Genomic DNA, 16,369 nt, shown 5'->3' with positions numbered 1-16,369 from the left:
TAGTGCAAGTGCCGCTGTAGCATGTCGCCCAAGTCTAAATGTGTCCTTGCAATTGAGCAACCACCCTCTTTCGGTAAAGGCGTAGGTCATCACTTGCCGCTTTTCTTTCCCGTTGAGACACACCATCATCATGCTTCGCACTCTCGCTCTTTCCCCCTGTTCAGTCCATTTCCAACCTATTCAGAAAGCGCAAAATATATCTATTTTTACATTCCCACCATACACCTCTGTAGGTTGACCCCGGGCTTAACAATCAACATCAAAAAAACCCAAAAGAGCGCCACAATCTGCAGACACACTGATATCTACCTACCTTGCATGGCAACAGGACTCTGCCTCTCTCGTACTGGGCGCGCAAAAGAAACGCGTTGACCCATTGGTTGTCATCATCTATATATTTTGATGCAGCAGAATGCAAGGGCCTTGAACAATAGTGATCATGAAACCTGGGCTGTTGTTGTAGTCGGATGCCTCATTATTTCCCTGTCAAGCAATTGACACCTTGCGTTGTCTTCAAAATTCTCCGGAAAGGGGAAAGTGTGTGTGTCTAGACCAACTGCAAGCTATGTAATATCCTTTTCGCAATACAGTCGTAAATAAATCTCCATTGGCCTCCTCACTAATTGGAGACGTTCATAGTCTACACATGTACCGCTGATGTTTGGGAGTGCTGTTTCCTTGCGCCCAATTAGGCACACGTGGTTTGTTTTCTGGCCACCGTCCGTCGTCCATCATCCATCGCTACTTTCAATCCAATGCTCTGTCGCCATAGACTTTAACTTCAGCTGGAAGGCTTCCAACTTCTTTGTGGCCCTCTTCTTTGTGGTTCTCCACGCACTGGTCATCAAAAATGTACCGCATGATCGCAAAAAGCTCCTGAATCTGTACCTGGGATGTATGCGTGAAAACCATGAACAGTGACTGAATGTATTGGGCGCCATAAATGATACAAACTAACGGGGATCTTCAGTGTTTTTCTATTATTACGGCCCATTCTTTGCTTCCGCATTGTCGAATTACGCTTTCTTGTCATGCAGAGTGCTGTGCAAGTTCCCTTATCTGCGTCAAACATTGCATCTGAGTTACGCGATCGCTATATTATTATAGCGCTTGGCGTATACCTGACAGTGATTCAATAAGACCCAATTGCTATCCAAGTGGATTCGGTTTTGCCAATTAATGGATAATATCGAATTTAAAATATACCGGGAATGACTGCAGAGACTTTGCAAAGACCGCTCGAAAGCGAAATACCATCCTCTCCACGAGTACACGATCGACTGGCATGCCCGGCGATCTTGACCGTAGCACTTGGTACACTGAAATGCACCATGGATTATCGCTCTGATTGGTATCTCGGATAGCACAGAGATATGGAGCCGGATGTCCTAAGTCTCCCGCGATCGATTTCGTGGCCTCAATACCGGATCCAGTATATCCACATTTTGCTATCGCATCATGACCCTCAGTGTACGGAAACGCGAGATCAATGGATGGCAGCTCCTTAAGGAAATAAGACATCATCGTATGTGTTCATTTGTGTGCTATGTATACCGCACTTCCGAAGATATTGTTCTTTTGACCCTGATATGTCCTGACGTGGTCCAGTTGAATCCACGATATAGACATATATATACACAATTATATTCCTGGCCATCGTTAAGGTCATGCTCATAGCTATGATGAACTCCGAAGAGAAGACCGTATTGTTTATTCGCTATTCTTACGCTACCGATCTGGTTTCGATTGATCTTTTCTATACACCGAGCTGACCTTGATCTACCCCGATCTGACGGCCTGTGGGTTCAATCATTTGGCTCTAATGGATCGTATCTTAGAATTTAAGGCCGAGAATTTTTTTTTTTCGTTATTCGGGCAGGAAAAGTAGACGATAACATAGCACAGGATTCAAATAGAGAAGAATAAAAAGAACAGAGCGGCCAAGTAAAATCCAGACTTTTCGTTGGTAAGCCAAAAAAAAAAAAAAAAAAAAAAAAAAAGGTGCCCGAGTTCATGCTCCCCTATGTTCGAGCAGACGTTTGAGTCTCTTGTTTGTAGGGCCAATAGTCGGTCAATATACCTCATTACTTATCCGTCCTTACGCTCCAGAGTAGACAATCCCAGTGATATCCGGTGCTTTATACTTCATTAGTAAGTTTATGCGAGCGCGTTCAAGATACAATGTCCGTACGGCAATAAAAAAAAAAAGAGGACGCTTTCATCTTTGCTTCATCATTGCTTCACTGTAGTCCTACACCCTGACCTTTGTCAAAACGGCGCAATAAGATAAAAAAGAATTTGGTCCGCATCCGTTTTCATACAGAAGACATAACGACAATATCAGATCTTTGCAACTGAAAAAAGCACAAAGGCGATTCAACTTTATTTCGTCTACAGCTTCCTCGTCATTGTTGTTGGTGGATGAGGCCAGATTCTCGTTGGAATCTCACTCGTCTTCAATAACACCTCCCACTCATACAACGTCGCATTCGAGACCACGTCCTTCAACGACAACGCCTCCTGTTTGCGATGCCTCCGTCGTCCAGAAGCCTTCATCAACTTTACGACCGCAGTCTCGCATGACCCGTGTCGATTCTGCTTATGGAAACTCATGACGCTGGTCCCAGACAGATCCACCACGTTCACAGTTGTCTGTACTCTGCGGGATGGTATATCGAAATCAGTCGTTGAATCAAGCGATTTGTGCTTTAAATCCTTGTCCTTGTCCTTGACAATGCCGTGTCTGCGGGATGGAAGGCTCTGTCTCTTGGATAACGAGGTGATGGATGAGGTGGAGGATTCGTCCGATACTGTCGAAGACATGGAGGATGAGGAGTTCACTCTCTGCATCTCGAATGGTCTCTTTGCATACTCCAGCGGATTGCCACTACTCAACGTCGCCGAGGTATCCGAGTTGGTCGTCGGTGATTTTTCAAGCTGCTTGGACAGTAACACAGGAGATGAGGCTGCGGAGGAGGACAGCGAGGAAGAAAGTGAGGACGAAATGGATATAGCGACCTCGTTCTCTCCATAAGAACCCGTAGCACGGTCTTTGTTGACAATTTCCCGGATATAGGCGCTTGTTCGGTCGAGAGCGGCTGCGGAGCTGGCGTGGAATCGAAAAAGTGGGAAGATATGGGGCATATCCTCGTGAATGTCGATTCTGCAGGGTTGTTGCTGGTCCTCCAGTCGTGCTGCCATAAGCACACACTCGTTCGCGAACCTTTCAGCTGAACCGCATGTCTAAAACCAAAGATTCCAGACGGGTTAATGATTTGTGTCTATGGATAGGGCATGTCGGATATAGAAGACTCGGGTTGGAACATAACGAAGGCAGAGATGAACTTACAATGAAAACACTGGGAATGCCGCTAAAGTCTGTCTCGAAGAGCGGGCTGACATATTTCATCCGCAGGCATGAGTCTGGGCAATATACCTGCGCGCGCTGTCTGATCCTGGGTCCCGCGTTATACGCTCCATCTTCCTCTACATCGACATCCTGGCTTTGCATGCTAAACATCTCATCCACAACTGCTGAATGGGAGTGTGTAAAGTCCTCATAGGGAATGCAGTCTGTTATGGCGTTCTCCTTGAATGACGGCAGCGCCTGAGTGAGGTCGAGCCATGGCGACCAGGCGACGATAGAGAGGGGCTGGGGAAGCGATCCGTGATCCCTAAGCAGTAGACTGAGACTCAAGGCTAATCCTCCTCCTGCAGAGTCGCCCATAAATACAATTTGGTTTGGTTGAAAGCGATCATGGAGTACTCCTGAGCCGGACCCCGAGTTGTTGAGGGGACCTTGGCCGAAGGATTCGGAGACAGACTGATCCAGTAGCCACATGTATGAGGACAAGGCGTCGATTAATGCCGCTGGGAAGGGATACTGTGGAGCAAGTCTGTAGTTGATCTATATGAAAATTGGTCATAGAGGTATTAGAGGACTCTTTCACTTTACTTATTGGCCATTTCCGTTATTTCGTTCCTCGCTTAGATTCATAACTTACGATAAAGATGCGGACATTTTTCCCCAGTCGTTTCACAAGCGGACCGATCAGCACGCGGTGCTCCTCCTTCGAACCAGTGTAGTATCCTCCGCCATGGAAGTAAAGAACCGCGGCCTTGTTAGCGTCGGCACCGGTTTCAGCTCCAATTTCGTCTGGTCCGATGTACTCTAACCACTCTGCGTCCAGTCCTTCTGCGAATTGATCCTCCCGCTGTCCGTGTCCCTGAGCTGAATGCTGCTCCTTCTGATATTGATTCTGGATGAAGTCTATGTCCCTGTCTGTCTCCTGCTGGACTCTGACGGAGAGCTCATGTTCCTGTTTACCATCTCTGGTCTTTCCGTTGTTCAAATGCGGAAGGAGCGCTCGTTCCTGATCAGTCAGACAATCATATACAATAGCCTCGGCCTTCGATCGATACGGAAATGTGGGTATTTTGACTTTGTTGATCCGGATGCCTGCTGGAGCGGTCATGAAGGGGATCGATCTCGACCGACTCTGACACTCTTCAATCGTGAGGCGTTCCGCATAGCGAAGATAACACTTGAGAAACGAAAGCGCCAAAGCCAGACGAGCTGACCAACCCCTATTCACGAGCAAAAGGAGAAAAAAAAAGTAGAGTTAATGATGATGCAGCTACCAACGACCACTTTACATCGTCTGTTTCATCATCGGGATATGTGTCATACCTGCGCATTCCTTGACTCTTGTCTCGATCTCCGGCTTGACTTGTTCGGATTCCCAGCAGCCAGGCGACAAAGCAAGGAATCCAGGTGAAAGCGACCAGGATAAGCATTGGGACCTGTGCTATGAAGAAAATGGTTGAATGCAGGTCCAATGGCTCGGGCTCATGGGGGAATAGCCATACAGTGATTCGGTTGTAACAATTGTGGATGTAGACCCATATCCAGCTGAGGATGCCAGTGATAAAAGAGTTGCGCCATGGGGAAGGAGAAGATGAGCGCTGTGGCTGTGGTGAGGATGTGTATCCGTGTCTTGTCCGCGGCTGTTTTGAGTTGCTGTTGTTGGACTGATTGGAAAGGAGAGGTTCTCGGTCGGGGTATTGTGCCTCGTCGTCCTGCTCGTTTTGGTGTCGGCGAGGGGATGTCCAGGAGGAGGAGGAGCGAAGCGGTGGAGGCGATGGTGGGGGTGAGGGCGTGGATGGAAGAGTGATGAGTGTTTGGGTGTTCTCTGGGGAAGGGCCATGTTTGGGTCGGAGGGATGGAGGCGTGAAAGTGGTTTCTGTTGTCAGGGCGTTAAAGGCAACCATGATGCTGAAATATGATCTGTGCTGCACCGGACGCTTAGGGCAGAGCTATTGGGCAGGAGATGGAGGGGTGAAGGGTGTTATTGAAAGGAAGGGAAGTGGGAGTGGAAGTAGCTGGAGGGGTAAAGAGAGTGAGAATGGGGATGGGGATGGGATGGGAGGAGGTGTGAAAAGAGAGGAAGAAAAGATGGAAGAAAAGAAAGTGAGCAGAAAGCAAAAAATAAGGTTGGCAGACTAATGAAACGATGTTTAAAATAAAAGTGGCCTTATCTTTGAACGCAAACCAATGTGACGGAGATGGAGTGAGCTGATCTTTTTGCTGGCGGTGGTGATGCCGATTCTGGCTTGCTGCTTGCCGTCCATCGTCACTAGTCTTAGTTCTTGGAATGAAAATCAGCCCAGTTTAGGGTTCTCCACAGTGTCTGTTTCCATTGGACATATGTCAATGATATTCCAGTATGAACTATATTTACCTCAACGTAGTACAGTTCTGCACTGTGTTCCATTGTGCCACCATATGGAGTGTGTGCTGTAGACTATGGGCGAAGTGGGCGAAGGTGCTATAGGGGCCAGAAACCTTACAACCTTACAACGTCGCAAAGAAGATCCTCTCCGTCATTTTTCTTAACAGCCTCAGCCGGGGGGGGGGGGGGGGGGGGGTTTTCAAGGGCCCTTTCAGGGGTCCTTCAGGGATTCAGGGACGCAATTGGTCAGCGAAATAATGAACCGGTACATTCCAATTTGTTTTGAATTTTATTTTAAATAAAAAAATGGGGTATAAGGACACCTCGTGCTCCATCTTCACGCGAGGGCCCAACGGCTGCCGTCGCCACCAAAGCTCTCGACCACGATCACCAGCATCCACTTTGACACCGCAACCGCATACAGTATCAACATCCATGCCACCTCCACATACACGCTACGCGACCTCCATGACGACAATAAACGTCCCTTCCGAGGCAAACTGTCCTTCTCGGACTCATATTGCTCATCCTCCTGCGCATCCTTCCACGCACTCTGGAAATAGACTGCACTCATGCCCATTCGCAAGGCACTATTACTGGTCCTGTCCTCCTGCAGTCTCTCCTGGCGATACTGACGACGTTCTCGCATGGGTGCCTCTCTCTTCAGGAACGAGCTCTCGGGCGCAGCAGCAGATGGGGCCAATTGATGCCTAGATTCTGCAGTCACGATTCTGTCAATGGCCTGCAAAGCGCTGGCGACACAACCTTCCAGCAATGGGATCCCTGGGTATGCATAGCTTCCGGCGAACCAAATACGATCGGACACGGGCATCTCGGCAATCGTCTGCGATGGTTGTTGTTCCTGCTCTCTCGATTCTGCATTCCAAGACTGCCACCGGTCAGTCTGCTGCTCCATCAAAAGATCCAATTCATCAATGGCCTTCATCGATGCAGGGTTCACAACTGCGCGCTCAAACCATGCAGATGAGATCACACTGTCGGGTCGGGGTGGATAGATGGGATTACTTGTCTGCAAGTACTTTGTGGTCGATCCAAGAAGGGCGGTCGTACTGTTCATGACATGTGTCGCCATGGCCGAATTGTGACTATGTGCAGCCATCGAGGAACTGCATGAAGATGTCGTCGCTAGTGCGAAATGTGCCCGAAGCCTAGAATGGCTAGTCTTGCGAAGACCGAGTCTTGTACGACTCATCGCTGATGTTGCTCTCAGAGAGAAGATCGACGGCCTGGGCGCCTTGGCCTTTCTAGACCGGTAGGCCATCTCCGCTTCCAGTTCCTTTGAGATCTTGTTCATTGGCGACGCAAGGACGTCTGCTGATGAAGACTTTGCAATGTTCAGCAGTCGCCAGTGTGCCGGATTTTTGGGCAAGAACGACGTGTCGGTGTGGCACACGACCCGAATCCTTTCATACGGAAACTTGAGCAGAGCCTTAATCTGCTGGGAGAACGGATGATTCGGCTTGATGGATTCTATGGTGAGGTCATCGGTTATCTCAGATTCCGTTTGGTCGTGTTCATCCTTGCACCCATAATCACCCTCGTCATAGCCGGCCTCAGGAGAGATATGAAACGGTTTCGGCAATGACTGCTTTGCCTTGTGGCCAGCCAGAGTCGCAGCAGCCTGGTTTGCCTGTGAAGCGAAGATGACATGATCGAATACCCTTCGGTTCCCATATGAATCGACCAGCACAACGGGCCCCTCAGAGCCTTCAGCCGAGTCCATTTCGTCGGTAATGATATCCTCAATCGTGGTGTTGTAATGGACTGTGTCAATGTTCCCTGAAAGTCTTTCAGTAACATCCTGGATACCCTCAGAGACAAACTGCATGCGGCCAAAGGGCATACACCTCGCCACATACTCGAGCACAACGCAGGCAGGGTACTCCATCATCCGCTCAAAACTGCATGTGCAGACGGACGCAAATAGAGGAACAAAGAACGCAGCAAAGTCGTGGCTGTACCCTCCTGCTTCGAGGAACTCGCGGAGAGTGATCATGCGACCATTACCCCATTCGATCGGATGTTTCCCAATGTCCATCATGCGGCCCTTGGCCATGAACTCCTTAGAGACAATGAGCATTCGAAGATAGTCCTTAGCGATCCTGTAGTAGCCCAAGATGCGGCGTCCAAAGGGGAAGGGGTTAAAGACCGAAAAGAGCGGCAGATCCGGCAAGGTGATGGTCTGATCAGAGCCGACCCTGTATGACCTTGAGGACAGGTACGGCTCATGCACTCGGACTTTTGAGGCTTTTTGGTTCTGACCTTGAGTTAGCTGGGCTGAAGACGAGTCAATGTCGACATCAAAGCATGAGAGAGTGTTATCAGCATCGTGAAACTTAACCCCAATGGATCTATAGAGTCGCACGAGGTTGGGGTAGTACTCTACATATTAAATTTGCATTGGAATTAGCTGTGAGGATCGACATGATTGAACGCACAGACAGTGAGGCTAAAGACAAAAACATACCTGGGAAAAAACTCCTCATGGGCACGTCCATTCGACCTTGGACGTGTTCGTGGTTGGGGTCCCCGACCTCGCGCCCCAAAGATTGGGCGCATTCTTGACAGGGACATGACACTGAGAGCGATGCCGCATCCATTCCTAGAGACCGATGAACAGGTGTATAATGACGAGGGGATCACCAATCGGCAACATAGACCGAAAGAGAGATTGGTATAACACATGTGTATAGAACAACAAGCGAAGGAGCACATGCTAGGTTAGTTCCATATGTTTTTCTCGATTTGGCGTCGGACGATATCGTTTCCGCGAGCGCCCATTCGGAGCCAGACGTGGGGTACGGAATCACAAGCAACGCGCGCGCGTGTCATTAGATAATTGTTCGGGCGCTTATTATTACAAAGTGCTCATGTACAAATGCAGGTGTGCGTGACTTCAGTGCATGTGCTCGACCCGAATCATGGAACATGGAATGATTTTCGTATTCCCTTCTGTATTAATGGACGATCATGATACTGTACCTAGTTTGTGGGCCTTTTCAAAAAGATGGACTTCAACACCTGATCCGCCCTGTCCATTTTCGGTGTGAAGTGAGGACAGAAGATGGGCAGCTGTCAGCCCAGCGAGACCTGATCCTACGACGGCCACTCTGAGTTTTGGGATCGATTGGTTGGAGAGTCGTGTTGTGGGTGCGGTAAGTGGGTCGACCAGGGAGTGTTTTGGGGTCTGATCCTGATGACCGTTGGAACAGGCTGTAGTGGCGCTATGATGACCGGATTGGTTTGAGAGGGATCTATCGAGGGGAATGGTAGCTGGAATGGTGCTTGATGGTACGTTTACAGTGTGCTGGAGTTTGATTGATGGAGCAGAGACATATTCCAGGATCCGTTCTTGAGGCAATTGAGCGGGCATGACGGTACGAAGAAAAAAATTGAGGTGTGACAAAATTTGAAGACTGTGGTGCTAAGTGAAGAGAGGAGATGAATGAGAGGGATGGGAGAGAGATGTATTGAATGAAGACGAAAGGGATGAGGAGACGGACTGGAGCATCTTTACTTTATTGTTCTCAATTGCTCCATAATAAGCATGACATATCCATGTGCATGTAGATGACATCAAAAGCTTAAAATCGCTTTTAGACGAGACAACGGATCGTACCTGGATCGGGCCGTCTGTCGACCAGTCAGTCTGTCAGCCAGTCGACTGGGCGGTGAACCAGGTAGTTGGATACAATACGCATCCTGTTGGGGCTAACCGTCCAGTCGTCTCTGATAGCAAGTAACAGACGATGAGTATACTCCTGCCTTTGATTGAGTTAGTTTCCGGTTATTTTTCCTTTGTTTGAGTGTGCGTCTTGTCTCCCAGAGGAATCCTGTTCTTCAGTCGGATCGGGAGAGGGTGAGGGGTGACCCCTCTTTCCTCTTCTTTCTACCACTCTCCTTCTCTGATTTGTTTTTTTGAGCATGATCAAAGTATCCAGTTGTGTAATGGCTCGCCTTGAAGGAGAAGAAACAGGTTATGCGGACCCTTGGTGCGAGTCTGCGCCAGTGTGCACCAGTCTGTAGTCTATTAATCTGCACCATGGCCCTTGGAGCAGACCAGGAGTGTTTTGCCACCAAAAAGGGGGTCGCCCACGAAGGCTAATGGGACATGTCTCACTCCTTCCTCGCCTTTAGTATACCTGTTTGTTGAGTGGCATTGCCTCCTCAATCGCTCCTCCCTCATTTCTCATCTTTTTCTTTTCGCGACTACCACCAAAAAAACAAACAAACAAGAAAGTCCAATCCCCCATCAATCATCAATCATCAACCATCAATCATCAACCATCAACCATCAACCATCAACCATAGCTTCCTTCATCTCATCTTTTATTTCCATCCATCCATTTTTTTTTTTTTACTTGCATTTCGTGCGAATCCTCTCCCCTCTCATCCTTCACCATCCTTCGGGTGAGAAAAAAAAGGTACGCACATATTCCAAGCGAGGGCGAGCAGGAACCCTACTCTGACTTTGATATCTCCCATTGGCGTTCTCCCATCCTAAATATGTCCTCGTCCCTGGACCCGGCACAATCTTCCAACTATCCTCTCCACCAGGAAATCAACAGCAACAGCAGCGACTCCAGTATTGACAACATCAGCAACAACGGCCATCCTAAACGGCCACAGCACCTCAACCAGAACCAGCAGAACCAGGGTACTCACTATCAGTCTCAGCAGTACCAGCCCTATCATTACCAACTGAACGATTATTCCAATCAATTGCGACAGCAGCAACAGCTTCAAAACTTCACGCGCAATACTAGTGGCTCCCACCTTCAACAGCCTCAACACTACTACCACCAAGACCAACAACAGCAGCAACGACCACAGCATCCAGGAGACTACTATCGCCAGGACTATTCGCCTCCATCCATGACTACTCAAGGAAAACCTCAGCAGCAATCGCAGCAGCAGTACCATCAGCAGTACCAGCTTCAATACCAACCCCAATACCAATCGCATCCACAGCAACGACATCCCGGTATGAATAGCCCATACCAGCAGCCGCAATATCATCTTCAACAACAGCAACAGCAACAGCAACAGCAGAGCCGAGTGTTGCCTTCACCTTCTGTGTCCTTGAATTCGGACGATTACGCGACGCAGCGCGATTATAACAACGGTGGAGAAGCCCCGATCTCTGTCAGTTCCTCGACGGGACAGAGTCAGCAGGAACAACAAAGCGAGCAGGCCTCGGTATCTGCCTCAGGAGCCTCCGAATCGGTCGAAGGCTCCTTCTCCCCACAGCCAGAACATGAGTCAGGGTACGAATGTGTACTAACAAAAAAGTGCAGGATGAAAAAGGCTTTCAAGTGCAAGTGTGCGATGAATACTAATCGCCAAATTTGTTTATAGTTTGAGGTTCAAGGTTACATTAGATGCGCAGACAGCAGCCATGCAGCATCAAGGCGACACTCCTGTCACCTATCTCAATAAAGGTACACCAACGAACTCAATCAAGGAACCAGTCCAAGAAGAAACAAGAAGCAGGGTGGAAGTGGGGGGGGGGGGATTTCAAAGAAGAAGAAGAAGAAGACGACGACGCTAGAAAGTGAATAGACAGGCGGTGCTAACCATTGTTTATCTGAAATGTCAAGGCCAATTCTATACGGTGACGCTTCAGGATACGGAGGAGTACGATGGCGATATCTGCAGTGTGATCAAGGTCACTTTCCATGAGGAGCCTCACAGGAAAATGGCGGCTCGGTACTGGAGTTTTTGGCTGAGCCAGCAGGCGACCCCAAAGACTGCTCGAGCCTTGGACATTGGTATGTTGACAAACTCTTCAACACGACTCCAAAAAAAAAATGCATTAGCAAATTCGACAATTCGACAACTAACAATTTTTCTCATCGTTTTTTTCTGTTTTTCTAATGACAATAGAAAAGGCGTCGTCGACGGGTATGACGGAGGTGCAGTCCAAGACGTTTGACAGGATCTCGTTCAAGTGGAATGGCAAGGTTGGGGCTAAGTTGATGGTCCGGTTCAATTGTTTGTCGACGGACTTCTCACGCATCAAGGGTGTCAAAGGAATTCCTTTGCGTGTTCATATGGATACGATCCTTGACGGGAGCACGCTCGATAGCGGCGATCAGGAACAGCAGCTTGAGCGGTCTTATGCCAAAATCAAGCTCTTCCGAGACAAGGTACCTCTATCACGCATATTCCTTTCACTCCATTGTCATTATCCCTCTTTATATCCGGGCCATGAAATTGACACAAAAGGACAATCGTGTATTGGTAGGGCGCGGAGAGGAAGAACAAGGATGACCACAAGCACCTTGAAAGGATGTGGGATAAGATGAGGGGCAAGAACGCAGACACGAATCCGCTCTCCCAAGTACTCGCGCCCGTCCAGAGTGTGTCCGCCTTCTGGGAATGCTTCGATCATCAGGAAGACTCAGCGGAGGACGAGACATTGGGTCTTTCCGAAACCCTGGCTCAGGAATCACTCGACTCGGACCCCAGCCATTCTTCAGTGAATGCATTGGATGTCACGGGTTCCGCGAGTGCACCTTTGACGGGCACTGACGAAAATGGCGGACTGTCCTTGTCCGGGGACTCGAACGCGCTTGCCCCTGCATCTAGGAAGCGACGCCGACCCAACGATGCCGGCGGGGGCAGCGGTACTACGGGCATCTCGGGCGCATTAGAGCGCTCATCGCAATACGGAAGCAATGATGAGCCTGGATCGTCCGACCAGCTTCTGGACAAGGATCCGACGTACGTGCCTCAGATGCGGAAAAAGAAGCAGCCGGCGCTATGTCTTTACATCAAGATCGGAGGCGAGGCGGTGTATCGAGCGGTATATCTAGAGAAATTGACGCTCTCGGAGCTCATACAGAAGCTATCGGAGAAGCTTGAGATCCAGTCATCAACAATCTCGGGTGTTTACCGTAAGACAACGAAGAAGGAGTTAATGGTACGGGTGGACGATTCGATGGTCGCGCAGATGACGGACGAGTTGGATATGGTTGTAGAATATGATTTCAACCAGCAGGACGGAAGCGTCAACCTCACATTGAAATACTGAGTGTAGAGCGAAGCATGCAACTCGAGGAAGACATGCGCACCTGTCTGGTCATCAAAGTAGTAACCACGGACTTTAACAAACGATGGTAAACAAGTGAAAAAAAGTAGGACAACTAGAACGAGGAGACATTTAGCGACATAACATAACAACATAAGTAAATCAGAAAAACGAAAAACAATCCACTGAAGCAAAATAAAGAAAAATAGCCAACATAATGAAGCAGCAATGCGTATGGGTCGCCGTTTCGTTAAAGACATGGATCATAAAAGGTTTCTCTACAGCCCTCATGGCACTCCTGAGCCGCTTTTCGATATACAATTTGCTTTGGTGTGTTTGTATTATTGTATCTATAGGTTGTTCGGTCCTACGGATTGTATGCCTTTCTGCCCTCTAAGTGCTGCTATCAGCTTCAGTTTACTATCCTCACATTCAGCAGCTCTTCTTTCTCCGAAAGCGTTCCTTGTCCTGGAGGTGAGGGGAGCGGGAATGCTGGTGTCATTGGTCGTGCCCTTTGACTCTTTTCTCTCATATCCACATAGCTAGAAGGGGGGGGGGGGGGGGGGGGGGGGAGGACGGGGAGGGGAAAGGCGCAAATATACAAGGGGGTCAGATCTCCATCATTCCAATGTGCAAACGGCGTTCTGTTATCCACGATGGAATCCATACCTGTAACAAGCTCCTCCAATAAGAGTCGTGATGATTCCCATGCCGTTGAGGAAGCCGATCGTCGTGTTGAACACCGTCACCGCCACAACAATCGACAGCACCTGCTTGACATTAGCTATAGACCCACATAGAAAACCACAACAAGTAATAATCAGTAACCACTTTCAGTAAATAGCCGTATGAGGTCTCCCAATGATGACAGTTCTCCCCGTTTTGCCCGCTCATCCGTTCCCACTCCCGCCTTTTTGAGTTCCACAAAAAGAAGCTAAGAAATCGGGATTGAAATCATACCTGCGACGGTCATGGTGAGAGCGCTAGTTTTCTTGTTGGCCGTGAATGAGACATAGTTGAGGAAGAAAGCCACGATTCCGTTCACGAGCAGGGCCATGATCAGTTTGTAGCTCATATTATCACCCTTGCAGAACGAAACCACCTCGTCGAGCTCTCCATTCATCCAGGAAAAGATCACCGTCTGGACAAACGCCAACGGACTCATCCTCAGCAACAGATCAAGTGGGTGAAGCTGAAGTCGTCCGACTTGGATCCGGTTCGTGACCACGGTCTTGATCGCCGCCAGGGCTGTGCCTAGCACCGTGAGAAAAAAGCCCATGGCCGTGTACGAATACTCGCCCACCGTCGCCATGTACACGCCCAGGAGCAGCGGCAGCAATGAGAGATAAGTCTTCCCACTGTATCTCTTGGACAAAAACGCGACCGAGATTGCGATTGTGAACACGGGTGTCATGGCCCGCACGACTTGGTGGAAAGCAACCGACACCTCATTCCTGATTTAAAGTGGAGCCCAGTGAGAGTGAAACGATAAAAAGAAAAAAGAAAAAAGAAAAAAAAGGAGCGATTAGCAAAGAATCCTATCAAAGACATCAAGACAGTGCCAGATCGGCTGATCGATCGATCCCCAGTGCGGCCAGGTGTTTCGGAAAGGGCGAAAAAAGGTGTGGTGCTGCATGCCAATATGTGTGAATGTTGTTGTTTGCTGCCCTGTTCGATCCTGCAGGGACCCAATCCCTTTCATCTGATCCAGGGCCTATAATAGAAAGAGGCTGTCGCCCTCCTCCTGCTTCGAATCTGCTTCTCTGATACGTTCTCCCATTTTTCATTTCACCACTGCAATTTCAGATCTCTCCCTTGTATTTCTCCTGTGGTATCCTTTAATGTCCGTGGCGGCGCTACAAGGGCATGTCTCACAAAGAAGAGGAAGTAATCACAAAGAATAAAGGACGTAGGCATTAAAAGCAAACTTACAGAGAGACATTGCTGATGGCGATGTTGAGCGTATACAGGAACGAGAACATGAGCATGACCATGTTCTCTCGCTCGCCGAGCTGTGCTGGGGTGAAATAGCCCATCTTGGCCATGGAGAGCGCTCCAATACCCGAGCACAGCGTGTGGATGCCGGTGAGCGTCCATGGGTATTTGAAGCGGAAGGTGCTGAGAATCGCCTTGTTGTAGATGGTGAGAGTGAGATTGAGAAAGAAGTACAAGGCCAGCCATGTGTACGACGTGTCAACCTTGGCCCTGGGAGCAGTGTTGCCGAGCTGCAGCGGTACAGGGCGGTCTTTCGGCATAGTAAAGCTATGGGGGCGTTGTTCCTTAATGGTGGATACTGCTTTGTGCTGTTTTGATAGAGATGTTCAAAAGCGGTTTCCATGGTCAATTGGCCTGTTAGGTGGGTAACACTCAGTGAAGAGAAACCGGAGATAATAGAGAGAGTCGCCTGTACCTGAAGTAGGAGGGGCCTAAGTTCTTGTATATTTCGTCCTGGTGACGATACTGGCTGAAGAGAGGCGAAGGAAGGTGGGTGGTGCTGACTTGTTGACTTGTTGACTTGCTGACTGAGGAAAGTCCACTTGTTTTGAGTAGATGTTACGAAGGGATAGCAAACAGACCAAATAGCGAGCACAAGAATTGGAACACGATAGAATATGAAGAAGTGCGCAGAGGGGCGTCTTTTTGGTGCTCTTTGCCCTGACAGAGGAGATGAGGGGAAGGTGGGATGATCTAGTAGAAAGGAATCAAGCAGGGAAGAGATGAGGTTGGTGTTAAACAAGGACTGCAAGCAGCTGTTTTTTGTTGTGTGTGAGAAGAGAAGGAGACGGAGACACTGCTCACAAATGCTCCAGGGCTTCAAAAAAGACAAAGAGGGCCAGGCATCAACTTTGTTGTACGGTGCCGGTGTAAAAATAGCAAACGGAACCAAAAATATTCGTGCGAGCGTTATCTCCGCCATCGATGGGACACAAGGGCACACAGCAGCTATCATGGCACAGTTTACTGTAGAAGGGTCCCTGGCTTAACTCAGTAATATGTAATGGTCCGTCTTCCATGATCCGCATTGAAAGAATCATCTTTGAATAGGAGAGAAAGAGTAGGGAGAAGGGGACAGAGGGAAATGGAGATAGAGACAAGGATTTTTAAGAGATGTCATGTCATGATGATGGGGTCGCACAGGATGCATGGGAGCTCGCCCATCTGCTAACGATCCGTTGCACAGAAGGATAAGAGCAAGCGGGCGAGGGAAAGAGAGAGCAGCGCGGTATTGATATACAATGAGAAAGATGGCACCAAAAACGTGCGCAAAGCCTGGTAAAGGTCTCTTAAAAAAGCGTATGACACAAAACAACAATCGTTATGTAAACCACATGATTGCAATGCAACGATAGAATAGACGTTCGTTCCTTCCGCAGTGGACCCCAGCAGAGAGACAGAAAGAGTCAAGCGAGAAGAGACTTATCGAACATCGAGCGATCGAGTTCGACATAGGGGTCTGGCGCGGGGACAGAGAATTATCCAAATCAAAAGGGAAAGAGCGAGGAAGCCGAGTCGGCCTCCCCCGCGTGAAGTAACTACTTAATTGGCACTGCCAGGGAGCAACCAACATGGTCATTGCGCTCGA

The 16,369-nt window shown here is 48.8% G+C and overlaps 4 protein-coding genes across 4 annotated transcripts; 1 reads left to right on the top strand and 3 right to left on the bottom strand.

Moving 5' to 3' along the window:
* Window positions 1-3,130: 3,130 nt before the first annotated feature.
* BC939DRAFT_133697 (Alpha/Beta hydrolase protein) lies at window positions 3,131-5,497 on the bottom strand. Its single transcript, XM_051550089.1, has 3 exons — window positions 4,691-5,497; window positions 4,005-4,587; window positions 3,131-3,907 (listed from the first exon to the last, which is right to left on the bottom strand). The coding sequence occupies exons 1-3, from the start codon at window positions 5,269-5,271 to the stop codon at window positions 3,227-3,229; spliced, it is 1,845 nt and encodes a 614-aa protein (XP_051413164.1). The 5' UTR covers window positions 5,272-5,497; the 3' UTR covers window positions 3,131-3,226.
* Window positions 5,498-5,994: 497 nt separating this feature from the next.
* Window positions 5,995-9,408, bottom strand: BC939DRAFT_449114 (uncharacterized protein). Its single transcript, XM_051555330.1, has 3 exons — window positions 8,736-9,408; window positions 8,221-8,355; window positions 5,995-8,135 (listed from the first exon to the last, which is right to left on the bottom strand). Exons 1-3 carry the CDS (start codon window positions 9,124-9,126, stop codon window positions 6,070-6,072), a joined length of 2,592 nt encoding a protein of 863 aa, XP_051413163.1. The 5' UTR covers window positions 9,127-9,408; the 3' UTR covers window positions 5,995-6,069.
* Window positions 9,409-10,739: 1,331 nt separating this feature from the next.
* On the top strand, window positions 10,740-12,789 carry BC939DRAFT_476452 (CP2 transcription factor-domain-containing protein; the record flags this gene model as incomplete). The annotated part of the gene is made up of 5 exons (XM_051558595.1): window positions 10,740-11,020; window positions 11,112-11,194; window positions 11,354-11,524; window positions 11,640-11,902; window positions 12,001-12,789. The coding sequence occupies 5 exons, from the start codon at window positions 10,740-10,742 to the stop codon at window positions 12,787-12,789; spliced, it is 1,587 nt and encodes a 528-aa protein (XP_051413162.1).
* Window positions 12,790-13,371: 582 nt separating this feature from the next.
* On the bottom strand, window positions 13,372-15,219 carry BC939DRAFT_449108 (uncharacterized protein). Its single transcript, XM_051555329.1, has 2 exons — window positions 14,719-15,219; window positions 13,372-14,240 (listed from the first exon to the last, which is right to left on the bottom strand). The coding sequence occupies exons 1-2, from the start codon at window positions 15,039-15,041 to the stop codon at window positions 13,721-13,723; spliced, it is 843 nt and encodes a 280-aa protein (XP_051413161.1). The 5' UTR covers window positions 15,042-15,219; the 3' UTR covers window positions 13,372-13,720.
* Window positions 15,220-16,369: the final 1,150 nt, after the last annotated feature.

The sequence above is a fragment of the Gamsiella multidivaricata genome (genome assembly GCF_025024155.1).
Source record: "Gamsiella multidivaricata strain RSA 2152 chromosome Unknown BC939scaffold_26, whole genome shotgun sequence".
NCBI classification, from domain to species: Eukaryota; Fungi; Mortierellomycota; class Mortierellomycetes; order Mortierellales; family Mortierellaceae; genus Gamsiella; species Gamsiella multidivaricata.
The sequence above is the reverse complement of the archived record's forward strand: the minus strand, read 5'-3'. Positions and strand labels throughout refer to the sequence as shown.

Coding starts and splice junctions, on each gene's coding strand:
- BC939DRAFT_133697 (XM_051550089.1), bottom strand. CDS start 5,271: ATGGTTGCCTTTAACGCCCTGACAACAGAAACCACTTTCACGCCTCCA. Junction 4,588..4,690: donor AAGAGTCAAGGAATGCGCAG/GTATGACACATA, acceptor GCTCGTGAATAG/GGGTTGGTCAGCTCGTCTGG. Junction 3,908..4,004: donor AAAATGTCCGCATCTTTATC/GTAAGTTATGAA, acceptor ATTTTCATATAG/ATCAACTACAGACTTGCTCC.
- BC939DRAFT_449114 (XM_051555330.1), bottom strand. CDS start 9,126: ATGCCCGCTCAATTGCCTCAAGAACGGATCCTGGAATATGTCTCTGCT. Junction 8,356..8,735: donor TGAAAAGGCCCACAAACTAG/GTACAGTATCAT, acceptor ATCGGTCTCTAG/GAATGGATGCGGCATCGCTC. Junction 8,136..8,220: donor CATGAGGAGTTTTTTCCCAG/GTATGTTTTTGT, acceptor TTTAATATGTAG/AGTACTACCCCAACCTCGTG.
- BC939DRAFT_449108 (XM_051555329.1), bottom strand. CDS start 15,041: ATGCCGAAAGACCGCCCTGTACCGCTGCAGCTCGGCAACACTGCTCCC. Junction 14,241..14,718: donor GCCATCAGCAATGTCTCTCT/GTAAGTTTGCTT, acceptor ACTTTAAATCAG/GAATGAGGTGTCGGTTGCTT.